This window comes from Cottoperca gobio, chromosome 16, assembly GCF_900634415.1.
Source record: "Cottoperca gobio chromosome 16, fCotGob3.1, whole genome shotgun sequence".
NCBI classification, from domain to species: Eukaryota; Metazoa; Chordata; class Actinopteri; order Perciformes; family Bovichtidae; genus Cottoperca; species Cottoperca gobio.
The window spans coordinates 24,833,740-24,849,526 of NC_041370.1; the positions used below are offsets into that span (position 1 = coordinate 24,833,740).

The 15,787-nt window shown below is 40.4% G+C and overlaps 1 protein-coding gene across 16 annotated transcripts in view; it reads right to left on the bottom strand.

The window, feature by feature from the left end:
• Positions 1–14,838, bottom strand: part of cep162 (centrosomal protein 162) — a 32,444-nt gene extending 17,606 nt beyond the window's left edge. For 8 of the 16 annotated variants that reach the window (XM_029451930.1, XM_029451939.1, XM_029451935.1 and 5 more), the window contains exons 1-5: positions 14,706–14,838; positions 12,616–12,719; positions 10,150–10,261; positions 3,031–3,090; positions 464–712 (exon numbers count right to left, since the gene is read on the bottom strand). In XM_029451930.1, the coding sequence (XP_029307790.1) occupies positions 464–712; positions 3,031–3,090; positions 10,150–10,261; positions 12,616–12,675 (481 nt within the window). In that variant the 5' untranslated portion in view covers positions 12,676–12,719; positions 14,706–14,838. Of the gene's footprint in view, positions 1–463; positions 713–3,030; positions 3,091–9,039; positions 9,129–9,343; positions 9,614–10,149; positions 10,262–12,615; positions 12,720–14,705 lie in introns of those variants that run through there. The other 8 variants (XM_029451929.1, XM_029451940.1, XM_029451942.1 and 5 more) reach the window with 8 other exon arrangements.
• Between the last annotated feature and the right edge of the window lie 949 nt (positions 14,839–15,787).

The window sequence follows — 15,787 nt, forward strand, 5'->3', positions numbered from 1 at the left end:
GCATTCTTCTTGAATAAGTGAATGTATATGATTTCTGTTTAAAATGAAAGCTTTGTTTTAAGTGTCAAGTTATAGAGGCTTTGCAGAAAAATGCCACCTGTTCAGATGACGTTGATAAGACACTTTAAGTTTACATTCCTGACATGTGATTTAACTTCAAAAGGAAATGAAATGGAATTAGCAGTTCATCAGAATGCAAGCATGGACTCCAGTGAAGACAGTGAATAACAATGACTGAACCAAGGATCTCCTATGTAATACATACTTCTAATATATCAGTAAACATACAACCCTATTTTGTCTTCATGTCTATATGGCAGGCAGAACAACTTTAACGTACGAAATACCAACTAAACACTTAATAGAGACTATGGCAAACTTAGGAGGACTAGTTGTGCTAGGGATGTACATCTACTGCTGAGGGACAAAAGCAATACTAGCAAATGGTTTGAGCTGAAGTTACCATCTCCCCTGTCCCTCGGGGACTGACTATCAGAGCTGGCTGGTGCAGCATCATCAGAGAGCGTCTCATCAGGGCTCCTCTCCCCTGACACACACTGCAGACTGTCAGAGCCATCAGAAGGAGTTCTGTGTCTTTCAACAGCTTGGGAAACCTCCACAACGGCATCTCTGTGGGTGTTGTCCAATTGAACCGGTTTATCAAGAGGTTTGCACCGAGGTTTGGGGACCGGCTTATAAAAGGCCTCCGCAACTTCAGACAGCAAGAACAAAAATAGATAATAATATTGGTGCACTGTTGAAATGTGGGACGGAGTTAGCCTTCTTTTCATTTATCTTCACACACTAGCTATCATTCATTAAATGTCCTGCTATTGATTGTGCTTTTATAATGGACTGTTGTACATAAAAATAAAAAAAGTCAATATTTAGCATTTCTACAGAGGGCAAAGTTAAACAAATCAGTCTACCTTTCAATTTCACTTTAAACAGCAAGAGGTTACTGTTGCCACAGCATTTGCTGCTGGTGTAAAAACGATGGTGTGCAGCAAATATGGACTTTAATTCGTCATCTTCCACAGAGAACTCTGAGTTCTGGGTCAGAGAACAGCCTGCACGACTCAAGGAGGTCACTAATGGACAATTTGTGGTCGGTCGTGCGTGCGTGGCACCAACTCCTTTTTAGAGCCCGTTTCCCTTTGGCCACCTTTAAAGCTATTACACTACACTACATCTCTACACCAGAGCAGTGTACAAACATATCAAGTCAACACACAAGGCTGGACCAACATCAACCTAACAGTTGGATCATATTAACATGTTCTTGTTGTAATTCTGTACTACTGCACATGTAAAAACAAACATGAATTGAAAAGCTGTATAAAGCCGTTTGTGGAGGGATCTGTGTGTCGTCTGATAAATGTAACAGTGCAACACGTGTGCCCGCTCCTCATCTCTGTTCGAGACTAAAGGCTCAAGGTCACATTAGCCACAACTACCAAACACACCCGAATCGCCATCTGTCTGCGGTCCAGTTGCATTGTGGGTAATGTAGGACTGGCTGATATTGCTGTCCACATTAATCAGTCTTAATACAAAAACGCATGCTTTTCTCTCCATTTCAGCACTTCATGCACATTGAACCAGCATGTTTCTCCCTCAAGCAAAACAACTGAGTGAACAAATCTGAGAACGCTAACATGACGGTTTAGTATGAATAAGGAAATCATGGAATGATGGAAGGCTGGTCAGTGAAGGTTGGTGTGTGGCAGTAGAGTTAAGGAAACAAACCTTGGTGTTACCTCTTACTTTCTGTTTGATCATTCATTTGAAATATAAATATAGCCAATCACCAAGCATCTGTGTTTATGTTGATTTTCTCAGACAATAGATGCGTTTACATGGACCCTAATATTCCACTAATAATCTGAATAGTAGTGTGTTGGTTAACATCCTCGTCAAAGTAACGCTCCTGATATCTGGGATCAAGAGGTTGCAATGCAGCACATGGATCAAAGCGATGTGATCGATGCGCTTGTTTACGGCCTCTAACAATGCGGTCTTTGTTGTTTTCACGCGTGGTCTGTATCAGCATCCTTGACCAAAAGACGTCTTAGGACTCTCACCGAGGGGATGACGTCGGCAGCCGATCCTCTGATGAGCTGACTTCTCTTGTCAGTTGTTCAAACGGGGAAAGAAGTGCGATAAAGATGCGCAATAAAGATTTGTTCCAAAAGGTTTTCCATCATGTAGAATACTATTCCAACGAGAGGTAACGTCTTGCTGTAGCCTTTTTTGGTTTCATTCCTAACTGGATCTGCGCAGCCTGCTGGCGCGAGTAAGAGGTGAGTGTTTAAAGTGTCCGACTATCCTTTGCCCTATCACAACACATCTGAGATGTTGCGTTGGCTCAGTACACCATCGTGTACAGCCAGCTGCAGGGTGTGTGCCATGCATCCCACAGCCCACGACAGCATGAACTTTGGATTTGTCTATGTTCCATGTTTCCAACATTTTCTGGAATGCCTCTGATAGCAGCTGCGGAGTGGGAGCCCGCAAGTTCCCTTTTCTTTATCCGTTATATTTACCGATGATTAGACGCATAACAACGAGCAAAGTTAAATCAGTTATAGTCTGATTTAATTATTTAGGGCATGTAAATGCACATTTTATCAGATGACTTCAATTAGCGTCCATGTAAACGGTTAAGTTGGAATCTCTTATTATATTTCAATTGAATAAATATTCACAATCACAATCCTAAGAATAATGATGATGATCTGATCAGCTGAAGAACGACTGCCTGGCTTCTTACGAGTCAATATCATATCGCTATTTCATATTTACATACGTTGTCTGAAAACAGAAACATATGCAAAGGGTTTGAACTAAATGAAAAGTGTAGCTGAATTCACAGAGCAGGAGGCGACTGAACAACCTTGGAACGCTCCTGTTGATGCATGACGTTTTCACACGCAGTGCTGAAAAGAGAGAAACTAAATATCTTAATGTGGACATAGTCTAAGAGAACTCTAAGCTCTCTGTAGTGGGACCTTTCCTCCTTGCTCTCACCATTGGTGTTCTCGGGGTGAGACTTTTTGGCTTTGATAAATCTGCTTTTGGCCATTTCTTCTAGGGAAAGAGGAAAAACAGAAGGGGAGTCTTTGAAAACAGGAGATAATCAACAGACAAACACAAAGCTGTGACACGTACATGCACTTTTCTGCAGAAGTGTAGATTTCTGGCGTGATGTTACATCGTAGCAGTAAGAGACGTTTGTCGACTGACAGTCAATCAATCAATGTTGTGGTTTTATAAGAAGGTTACCAGTAGTCAAAAATTTAGACCTTCTTAAAGGTGCAATGTGTAATTCCTGGCCACATGCTCCACCAAATAAAATAAAATTTTCATTCTTGGGGGTCCAGGAAAACGCACACGGACCCTCTCTGCAACACAATATACTGTATACTGTAGATGTAGTATTTGCGTCTTTTAGTTACAAGAAAAGCGCTATAGAAATCTAATGTATTATTATTATTATTAGTATACATAGTTAGGTCCATAAATATTTGGACATTGTGACAATGTTCATCCTTTTGGCTCTGTACACCACCACAATGGACTTGAAATTAAACAATCAATATGTGCTTTAAGTGCAGACTTTCCAGGAGGTACAGTGGGTGTATCTGGGTCAAAGTGAACAATCAAGAGAAGACTTCACCAGAGTAAATACAGAGGGTTCACCACACCATGTAAACCATTGGTGAGCCTCAACAACAGTAAAACCAGATTAGAGTTTGCCAAAACGCATCTAAAAAAGCCTGTAAAGTTCTGGAACAACATCCTGTGGACAAAGATAAGATAAGACAACTTGTAGAATGATGGGAAGAGAAGAGTATGGAGAAGGGAAGGAACTGCTCATGATCCAAAGCACACCACCTCATCAGTGAAGCATGGTGGTGGTAGTGTTATGGCGTGGGCATGTATGGCTGCCAATGGAACTGGTTCTTGTATTTATTGATGATGTGACTGCTGACAAAAGCAGCAGGATGAACTCTGAAGTGTTTCGGGCAATATTATCTGCTCATATTCAGCCAAATGCTTCAGAACTCATTGGACGGCGCTTCTCAGTGCAGATGGACAATGACCCAAAGCATACTGCGAAAGCAACCAAAGAGTTTGTTAAGGCAAAGAAGTGGAATGTTCTGCAATGGCCAAGTCAGTCACCTGACCTGAATCCAAGTGAGCATTTCACCTGCTGAAGACAAAACTGAAGGGAAACTGCCCAAAGAACAAGCAGGAAGTGAAGACAGCTGCAGTAGAGGCCTGGCAGAGCATCAGCAGGGACCAAACCCAGCGTCTGCTGATGTCTATGGGCTCCAGACTTCAGGCTGTCATTGACTGCAAAGGATTCGCAACCAAATATTAAAAGTGACAATTTCATTTATGATTATGTTACTTTGTCCAATTACTTTTGGTCCCTTTTAAAAAGGGGATACCACGTATACAATGTGTTGTAATTCCTCCATTCATCTGATTTGGATGTAAATACCCTCAAACTAAAGCTGAAAGTCTGCACTTGTTTAATTTCAAGTCCATTGTGGTCGTGTACAGAGACAAAATGATGAACATTGTGTCAATGTCCAAATATTTATGGACCTAACTGTATATGTATATGTAGTCGTTCTTCACATTCGGATGATAATGTTAGTTCATTTTTTTTAATGGTTTAAGTCTGGCCACATCTTACACATTGCACCTTTAAATACCAACTTTAGTCAAATAACTCTTCACTCTGCTCGCTCCACACACGATGCTGGATATACGTGTGTTCATTACTCAGTAAACATAGCAAAGGAACGAGTCAGGCAGACAGGACAGTGTTATTAAAAGCAGAAAGAAATGAAACATGAAACACGAGGGACATGAATCAAGGAGAGATCAGTGAACAGTGCTAAGTAGAAGAATACAAGTTAGTCAGAGAGAGGCAAGCGAGTAAGCCTCGCCATGTGAGGCTGTATTTAATAGGCATATATGCTTGTTTTGTTCAACCAACAGTCCAGAACCCAAATGTATTCAATTCACTATGAAACAAGGGAAAGCAGCAAACCGTCAGTCAACTCCTGGCTTCAGTTCAAACAATATCATCAAAAGCATTTGGAAAACATATGGTTTATTATAATATTAATTGATGATGACTCCATCACAGCTTTCTATTAATGAGGTTAATTTATTTTGTAACAATAAGGGTTTGCTTACTCTGTCCTTGTACTAATTGTTATGTTTTTGCTGTCAAGTACTTTGGGCTGCAATTCTTGTATGAAAGGTGCTATACAAATAAAGCTTATTACTATTATTATTATTATTAATATTATTATTATTATTATTATTATTATTATTATAATACTCTGTAATATATGTTTTAACTCTCCTATAATGGGAACAGCGTTGCACTCAGTGGGAGCAGTGATGCTGCGCTTTGGACTGAAGTATGCTGCAGGTGAAGAGTAAGGTTGGTGGTTAAGAGCTGTCGCTCATTTCGGTTCTCAATCTGCTTTTGTTCAGAGAAAATGTTTGCTCACATATATGAGCCGAACAGACTCATCATTCTTTGTGCTTGGCGTCTCATCGGAGAAAACTTTTCCAAGCTCCGGTAGAAGTCGGGGAGGGAGAGAAGCTGATGTTGATTCTTCAGGGAATTATCGTATATAATTATTATATATAAGTGTATATACAGTATATCTCAAAAGTGAGTACACCCTTTAGATTTTTGCAAATATTCTGTTATATCCTTTCAGGGGATAACATTATCCTACTGAAACTTTGATATAACTTAAAGTAGTCAGTGTGCTGCTTGAATAACAGTATAGATTTATTGTCCTTTGAAAATTACTCAGTACACAGCTGTTAATGTCTAAACAGCTGGCAACAAAAGTGAGTACACCCCATAGTGAACATGTCTAAATTGTGCCCAAAGTGTCAATATTTTGTGTGACCACCATTGTTATCTAGCACTGCTTTAACCCTCCTGGGCATGGAATTCACCAGAGCTGCACAGGTTGCTTCTGGAATCTTCTTCCACGACGACATCACGGAGCGCACGGATGTTGGACACCTTGCACTCCTCCACCTTCCTCTTGAGGATGCCCCACATGTGCTCAATTGGGTTTAGGTCTGGAGACATACTTGGCCAGTCCATCACCTTAACCTTCAGCTTCTTCAGCAAGGCCGTTGTCATCTTGGAGGTGTGTTTAGGGTCATTATCATGTTGGAAAACTGCCCTACGGCCCAGTTTCCGAAGAGAGGGGATCATGCTCTGCTGCAGGATGTCACAGTATATATTGGAATTCATGTGTCCCTCAATGAAATGCAGCTCCCCAGTGCCGGCAGCACTCATGCAGCCCCAGACCATGATGCTGCCACCACCATGCTTGACTGTAGGCAAAACACATTTGTCTTGGTACTCCTCACCAGGGTGCCGCCACACACGCCGGACACCATCTGACCCAAACAGGTTTATTTTGGTCTCATCAGACCACAGGACATGGTTCCAGTAACTCATGTTCTTGGATTCATTGTCTTTAGCAAACTGTTTGCGGGCTTTCTTATGCATCGGTTTCAGAAGGGGCTTCTGTCTGGGGCGACGGCCATACAAACCGATTTGATGCAGTGTGCGGCGTATGGTCTGGGCACTGACAGGCTGACATCCCACTTCTGCAACCTCTGCAGCAATGCTGGAAGCACTCGCACGTCTATTTTTGGAAACCAACCTCTGGATATGACGCTGAGCACGTGGACTCAACTTCTTTGGTCGACCCTGGCGAGGCCTGTTCCGAGTGGAACCTGTCCTGGAAAACCGCTGTATGATCTTAGCCACTGTGCTGCAACTCATTTTCATGGTGTTGGCAATCTTCTTATAGCCAAGGCCATCTTTGTGAAGCGCAATAATCCTTTTTTTCAGCCGCTCAGAGAGATCCTTGCCATGAGGTGCCATGTTGTCCAGCATTCAGAGAGAATTGTGCCCAAAACACCAAATTTAACAGCCCTGCTTATCATTTACACCTGAATCCTTGTAACACTAACGAGTCACATGACACCAGGGCGGGAAAACAACATCATTGGGCACAATTAGGACATGTTCACTATGGGGTGTACTCACTTTTGTTGCCAGCTGTTTAGACATTAACAGCTGTGTACTGAGTAATTTTCAAAGGACAATAAATCTATACTGTTATTCAAGCAGCACACTGACTACTTTAAGTTATATCAAAGTTTCAGTAGGATAATGTTATCCCCTGAAAGGATATAACAGAATATTTGCAAAAATCTAAAGGGTGTACTCACTTTTGAGATATACTGTAGTTGCAGACTCTCTTAAACGTCTTCTGCATTAATCAACTCCATTTCTTTCTCAACGATAGAAAAATATTGGAAGTGCTGACTGAATTCTGTCATGAGAGACGTGATCAGAAAGGTTTGTCTTTGGAAAAGTACATTTGATTTCGGACAGCGTGGGGAAGTGCACAACATTGAAGTTGCGTAGTTGTGTCTCAAAGAGACACGTGCACAGTAGGCTATTGTTCAGTGTTGAGATGACCAGTAAGATCAACTAAAAAGAACAGGTTTGCCAAACATGGAGGGTCTCTCAGCTCATGAAGAGGTCGGTCCTTCTCTTTGAAAAACAGGTCGGTTTCTGATCTGAGGGAATAAAACCGCTGCAGCACGGAGCCGTGACTCAGCCAGCGCACATCAGAACTGTAGAGTACGTCCCTGTATTCAGCATCGACATCAGACAAGAAAGCTTGGAATTCTCTGTGGTAAAGTCCTCGTGCTGGAATTATGTTGTGGCCTTTAGACTCCTAAAACTAAGCAGCTCTTCTGTAACGCAAAAGTTATGTCAACTCCCCGCAAAAAAACATCGAACAGCTGTGCGATGTCTGTCGCATCAGTGCTCTCATCACATGCAATCCAGTAAAAATCTAAAGCACAAGCTTTATCTGACACTTGATGTTTTAAGTTAGCTGACAAGTCAAAACTGTGTTTCTGTGTTAGAACTAAGAAGTACAAAACATTCAAGCGCAAGTTTCTATATGGGCCATATTTCATTATACTTTTAGAATTTGCTGCGGGCCAATTAAAAATGGGCCGCGGGCCGCAGTTGGCCCACAGTTTGGACACCCCTGCTGTACAGGGGCAAACTGTCATCAGGTTCTGATTCCAATGTTGCTAAAGCCTAAATGGTGCACAGCAGGATGTGACATCACCTTTTTCCAACTGAATCTCAACCACTTCAAACCAGTCAACAAACAAGTCAATTCAAATGTCTCATGTGAAATGACAAACAAATGTGTTAAGAAAATAGTTCTCTCATGTACAACACATCCCTCAGGGCCTTTACACCTTATTTATCATCAGGCTACATAACACAATAAGACCAAAACTAAAGCACTGATTCCAGATCAGGATTATGTCATGATACCAGAAATAGAGTATTCAATACCAATACCAGTGAAACTCCATGATTCTCAATACTGATTCAATACCACTCCTTACTCCTTTATTAAGGTTGAATACTGTGTTTTGTTAGGAAGTTAAACAGATCATAATTTCTCTCTCCAATATCTTTTTTATATTGCTTTAAAAACATCTCCTTCAAACAACTGTAAACATGTATACGTTTCTCACCAAAAACTACATTTTACAAGATAACATTTGAACACACCACATTAGAAAGTTTTACTTTAGCCACATTTTTACTGAATGGAGCCTGAATACACCTTAATACAAGTCAATTGCATCTCCGAAACCAGCTGCTTACAGCTAACGTTAACGAGCCCTCCTGAAGATTTCAACACGGATTTATGACGTTTATGACTGCGCCCCCTGCGTGCGGAGCGAAAGAGAGAGAGAGGATCCGCTCACAGCAAACCGCTGTTAAAGCCCAGACACACCAAACAGACATCAAAGACCTAGTGGCGACAGAGAAGACTGTTGCATCCCCTCACGTTGCCTGCGTCTTCGCCAAAAAGTCGCGTTTGAACACACCGCAAAGACGACAGCCAACGGCAAACTAGCACTTACGTTCTGCGCCTGCGTCAGAGGAAATAACTCTCCACACCTGCAGGCGGCGGTCGACTGTGTTGGTCAGTAGAACAAATAAACTGGAAGACCTAAGAGTGTAAATAAACAAGCCGTTGTTATGATACATATATTAAAACAAAGCAGTGTTTGCCAACTATTTTCACACCACTCGTGCTCACACTGAGCTTCATTCCAGGTGGCCATGTGGTTGTGAAAATGTTTGTGTATTGGAATGATCAGATGAGATGAAGATGTAAAATGAAAAGAGACTGTGTGTGTGTGCACTCTTGTTGGTTTTCCTCACGTCAGTTTCTCTTCTCGTGCACTGATTTAGCTAAAGCTGAACAGCCGATCAGAGTGATTTCTTTTGCCGACAGTCTCCGGCGCCGATTGTCGGCAGGGCCGAAAAGTGCTGACAGTGCGGGACACAGCGCAAAAAACAAGGCCGACAGACACTCACCGACAGCCAGACATTGACCGACAGCCGATAACAGCTTGGTGTGTCAGGGCCGTTAAGGAGAGAGGGAGCAGAGCAGAACACCTGCGGTGCAGGGCGCACAGACAGACTCGTGTACTATAAGAAATGATAAACAGAATCAACATTTTTAATGTCTTATTACCTTTCAGACTCTAACGTGGTACCAAAGTATCGGTTCTTGTGACATCCCTAATCGGGATGTAGACGTTTACTACTGTACGAGTATACTACATATCATCATAAATAGTGCCACTACGTGTTCGTTCAGATTCAACTTGGAATTATAACAAGCATAAAGTTATGAGTCGACTGTGGTGGACTATATGTAGGCATGCCAATTTGACACAATGGATCTATAAAGAAGTAGGAATTTGAATCCTGCTCTCTCTCTCAAGATATTCCCCAGTGATCCAGTGTCCTCTATTTGGTTGTTCCACTACAGACTGCATGTGTAGGCATTTGGTTACTGCCAGCTGACGATTGCAGTTGTAAAATCCTCTCACATCCTCCCTGGACTGCAGAGCTTACACACTGGCACGACTGCAGCCACTGACACGTTGTCCTTCTGAAGTGCCCGGCCAACATGTCCAGCATGACGGGTGTATCATGGAGAATCCTCTCCTCATTATTACCTCTCCTTGTTCCTCCTTCGCTGGGTTCGTCATCTTGCCACCATCTTTGTTTCTGGGCTGATTTCTGACTGCTTTTAGCAGCGAGCTGCTTCTCAGAGTCATCTGAAACAGACTGACAGGAAATCAGATTGAAGTCAGAGCGGTGCCTTCAGGAGAACACTGTATTATTACCCATGAGATGAGATAATAATAATAATAATAAGTTCATTTAAGTCAGCAACAGTCAGTGTTATAATCTGTAAGAGAGTTCCAGTTGGTGTGGATTGTACAGATGGACACTGGATTGCTACTGGTGAGAATTCAGGCTGACTCAGTCCAGTCCAGCCTCTGTGTGCCTATGAAGCGGTTTAGGTCAGACTATTTACATTTCTGTAACACTTTCAACACGTCAAAAGTCTGAATTGAATGCCGTCAGATTAACAGAGAGAGTAAATGTGTGTCTGCTGCCTGTCAAACCAGGAAACACTGTGAAAGAGTACATTTTAAATTGTTGAGGAGATCTTCTCATATCAGATGAGTCTGTAAAAAACATGTTTCCTATCATTGTGTAACGGGGGTAAAAGACGTTACAAAAGCTGTTGTACCAATGTGACCTGCACTCTTGTCTTTTATTTTTAGTGTCCATTTCAACAGTGTGGATGGTGACATGAATATTCAGCAAAACTCTTAACATACAACATGACATATTATAGGAATGAAACCTGAGTCCAAACTTAACGTCCTGTCATTCAATGCATGTGCACTGATATTATAATACAGGCAGCAGAATGTGCTCTCTGAAAATACTAAAGGGTTAGTTAGGATAGTTTGAAGTGGGAATGTATCCATGGTCAGTGTGTTACTACAGTAGATGAATGTTGACGAGCCCCAGTCTGGAGAAGCAGAGAGGAGTTAAAGTAATGTAGTGCACCACCGGGGCAGCATCACAATGGATTTTAGCCACTTAAAGAATTCAATATCAGTTTAAGTGTCTGGTCTATCTGGTATTATTTCACCGCTTTACCTTGGGGAGCTGAAGCCTTTATCTATCTGTCTCTTCAGAGCCACCAGCCTTCATTGACAAAAACCTTGCACCTTGCAGAACACACACACGCTGCCGGTCCGTTAGTTTGTGTCGTCAACCAAAGAAAATCTTGAAATTCTACCTTCAACCAAACGATCGGTCGATGGGGTAGAAGAATAATGGAATTAATTCAATCTTCATGTTATCTCTTGATGAACTGAATTGGCCACAGTCCACTGAGTGCACTCTACTTATTAGCCTAAATTAATTATAAAAACATAAAAAGCTATTTAATGCATATTCAATTATGTTTTATCTAATTCTTTTAAACTGATTACAAACAGCGCGCACCTGCCCATATTCATATGATTTATGAAAATGCACCAGCAGTTGTATTATAAACAAAACAATTAGACAATTTATTAGACCAATTATTTATTGAAATATGCCAATACTGATATGCTCAAATTTAAAACTAAGTAGAGATAGCTGGGTCAGGGATTCAAGACCCACCAGACCCGTGATGAGAGCCAATCAGCATCGCCCAAAAAATGTGCATTAATCAATCACCCGAACTCAACCCAACCTGCAAACCGCCACCTTTATGCATTAAATACTACATGGACTGCATTTATACAGCACTTTTCCAATCTTTGCCATCACTCAAAGCGCTTTACAACACATGTCAGCATTCACCCATTCACACACATTCACACAGAGTCAGAGGCTCCATACAAGGTGCACATCAGCTGGTCGGTAGTGATAACCATTCACACACACTCACACACCGTTGGCCATCGGGAGCAATTTGGGGTTCAGTATCTTGCCCAAGGACACTTGGACATGCTGGGGATCGAACCCCCGACCCTCTGACCACTGGACGACCACCAATTACTTTTTGTAAATAGAGTCTCTTTGTGTTTGGCAAGAGAATATGGTGATATAACGGATTCAGTTCCCCGTTGGAAAGGGCTGTATAACGACAAGGTAAAGCGGTGAAAATATTCTCAATATAGCGTACACTTAAACTGATAAACCCCCCCCGTCGCACGGACCACAGCGCCCCCCCAAAGAAGTAAACCTAGGGAAAACACTGAAGACCTAGGGCATAAGATCCTTTCTAAGTGTTCTTTAAATTATAAATGGAAAGCACAATTATATTTTTCTCCCTTGTTTTGTTTTTTTGCTGATTCAAAAATGTATCAGATCTGTGACTCAAAATGGTGATAGGAACAAAATGGTCATTAATTAAGGCATCAAAGGCAAAGTTTCTAAATTGTCCAGTGATGTTCAGTGACTATGAGAACATTAATCTGAAATACATCTATAACTGAATGACAGAAAGGCTTCAACAGAGATCTCTGAAAAGGGCTTATGAAGCTTGGTTATGATCTGATTCATGCAACCCTTAATGGATCGCATGATAATGTATGAACAGTAGCCTGTACATAATGTTACATTACCTCCTTCATGAACAGCTCAAACTGTTCATCCAGCTCCTCCTTGGTCAGTTTGTGAGACATAGTGACACTACTCTCCACTCCATCAGCTATGTGAACCCAGACACCTGACATAAAGACAAAAAACATGTTGAGGATAGAAATGTCAAACTTCATTTGTGTAGTATATTTAAAACACTTGTTATTGCTTAATGTGATGAGGTCAAATATGCTATGTACAGGTATTATATATCATTTATTTCATCATATCTAACAGGGTCCTGCCGATGCGTATTCAACCCACGTGGGATCCGTTCATTCGAGTCAGCCATGACTCTGATAAACCAGACTTGTAAAGTAACACTGAGCTTTATGATCAAAGTTTTTGTATGACGTCTACACTGTCCATACTTATAACATGTTAACACCTTCAGCTAACGCCATTGGTTATTGCTAGCTAGCTGTTAGCATGTGGGATATAGCTTGGTTGAGCACGCTAATTGATGAGTTTTAATTTATTTATTTCCCTTCATTCTTTATTGTAAACGATTTATTTGATAAATTAGGCAAGTTGTTCACTTTAAACCCTAAGATTGCACACAGCCCACATTGTTGTCTAAAATTTCATTTATTTGACAAATGAATAGATTATGTCTGCTTATGATATGGTAAAAGGTTTGTTTCTACCTGCATATGACAGTAAATACAGTTATTTCACTTTTTTTTTTTCAAAGAAATTCCTGTTAATTCCCATGAAAAGTTTCTACCTTAAATATTCACAGAATTTTGCATCACTAGTCATGATTAATTTGCCACGTCTGTATCATTACACTTTGTCACATTTTACCAATACAACAACTTTTCCACCTCAGCCAATATGCCACTGTTTTGTTCATGCGCAAATTGAAAATATGGCCTTGTGTGATTTGTCAAAGCAGGAAAAAGCACAGGTGTAACAGGTGTAGCACTGGCAACTGCTTCACCTGGATATAATGCAGCCATTATTAATGTTAATTAACTACACCTGTATTTGAGTGAATTAAATGGTGAACATCTCCCCTCCTTAGCCATTATATCTACATACTTTTGTGTTTCTCAGAAACATATCACCCATCCTAAAGGAAGATTAGTCTAAATTCTTTATAAAGGCATTAACATTTACCACCAACATATTGTCACAATACCACTATGGTGTGACTTGTTTTTGTTATCATCAGCCAGACAAAGAAACACATCCCTGAAACAGCCTTCATCAGGTGTTTTGGAAAACATATTGAATGTCATATATTAGTGTCGCTGTTTATTTCTATTCATTCAGATGTGATAGGAGATGCAAATGTCTTATTGTCGGTATGTTTGAATTGTAAATAGCAAGCTAAGCACAGCTATGATATATTTCAAGATATAATTTCCTTAGCTAAAAAAGCAATACACCAAAGAGCTTTGATAACAGGTCTAACGTTAGGCTAGTTCTTCCTTGTCTTGTCAAAATGCTCCGAATACGACGCTGGCGATCACTAAACCATTAGTAAAAAGGTGCATTTTTACGGAAAGAAAATACTGCTCGCAAAAAACATCTTATGCCAAATCTTTCAAAAATAAACTAACGATGGATAAAAAGAAAGACCGCAAACAGATCTAAGAATAGGGATTGGCATTTTAAAATACATTTACAAGAGAACGGGACGTTGTCAGCAAGGAGTCATGAGATATAATAAAAGATGTACCACTTCCGGTCAAAACAGTCAAAATAAAATCGTCCCCAAGCTCGTCCATTAGTATATATATTAGTATAATCTTTCGTTAAATCGACATTTAAGTTTGGTAACGTAACACACCCCATTGAAGTCAGTGTGTCACTTGGTGCAGCACAAATGGAACTGTCGTAACGCAGTAACGTAGTAACGTGAGCGATCACTTTTTATTTGGAAGAAAGTGTTGCCTTACTTCCTGTTGTTTATCAGGAAAATTGACACAGCTAACAGTAGCTAAGTAGTTTATCCATGGATGTAATAACAGCTTATCTCCTTAGCTAATAACGTTAGCTGGCTAGAAAAGTAAGTTCACGTTTCGCTACTTCATAAGCGTACATGTCTTGCATCGACAGCACTCACTTGAAAGACTCGACTTTGAAAGCTCTCTCTTAAATGAACACTTGTTGAAACGTCCTCCTCGTTGGTTTGTTGATTTGAGTGTCTGGCTGTTCCCGCAACATCATCGGGTGAGAGAACAAACCCGATTGGCTAGAAAGAAATGCGTCATAAGAAACGATAACCAATGGACTGACGGCTCGAGAGGTTTGTGAAGCGCAACGCTTTTCGTAGTCAAAAGTATGTGGACACCCTGTGCAGATAAAACTCTGCTATGTAACACACTAGTATGCGACACACAATAAGACATTTATTTATTCACCCTCAATAACCATTGCCCTGCTATTCTGTTGGTGGATTACATTGTATTTAAGATAAACTGACCAACATAACCCAAATAAACACATTCAACATATAGGCTTATTTTGAATGTAAAGTGACATAACTAAAAAGGCCACCACATAGACTCTGCAGTAGCACTGCTGCCAGCCACCACAATGGGACCATGGAGTGCACAAAGTGTGTTTCTTTTACAATTATAGGACACTAAATTATACTTTTTCATTCTACAATTGTTTTCCCTTTCCTTAACTTGACTTATGAAGGTAATGCTATAGGCTATTTAAATGTACTTAGCCTACTTGTAAAGGTGATGTGACACGTTTACAGCTGAAACAATAAGTCAATCGACAGGAAATAAATCAGAAACCTTTTTGATAAATGATTGATTTTTTAAATAATTAGACAAGTACCTATTTGCAGCTTGTCATATATGAGGATTTGCTGCTTTTCTCTTGTCTTATGTGATAGTAAAGTGAAGATTTTTGAGTTTTGGACTATTTAAAAAAAACTACAAAATATATGAATATGTTAATTTGAGCTTTAGGAAATTGTGATGTAAATGTTTTACTACTTTCAGACACAACTGAACGACTGATCAAGAAAGTAATTGAAGGACTAATCGATAATGGCAATATTTGTGAGTTGCAGCTCAAATTCATAATGTGATGAATTGATTATTGAATGATTGGACATATTTCCTCACATGTATGTTATCAGCTACCCAATTTATAGATCACTTATTTTCTGTATAGTAAACACCTTCA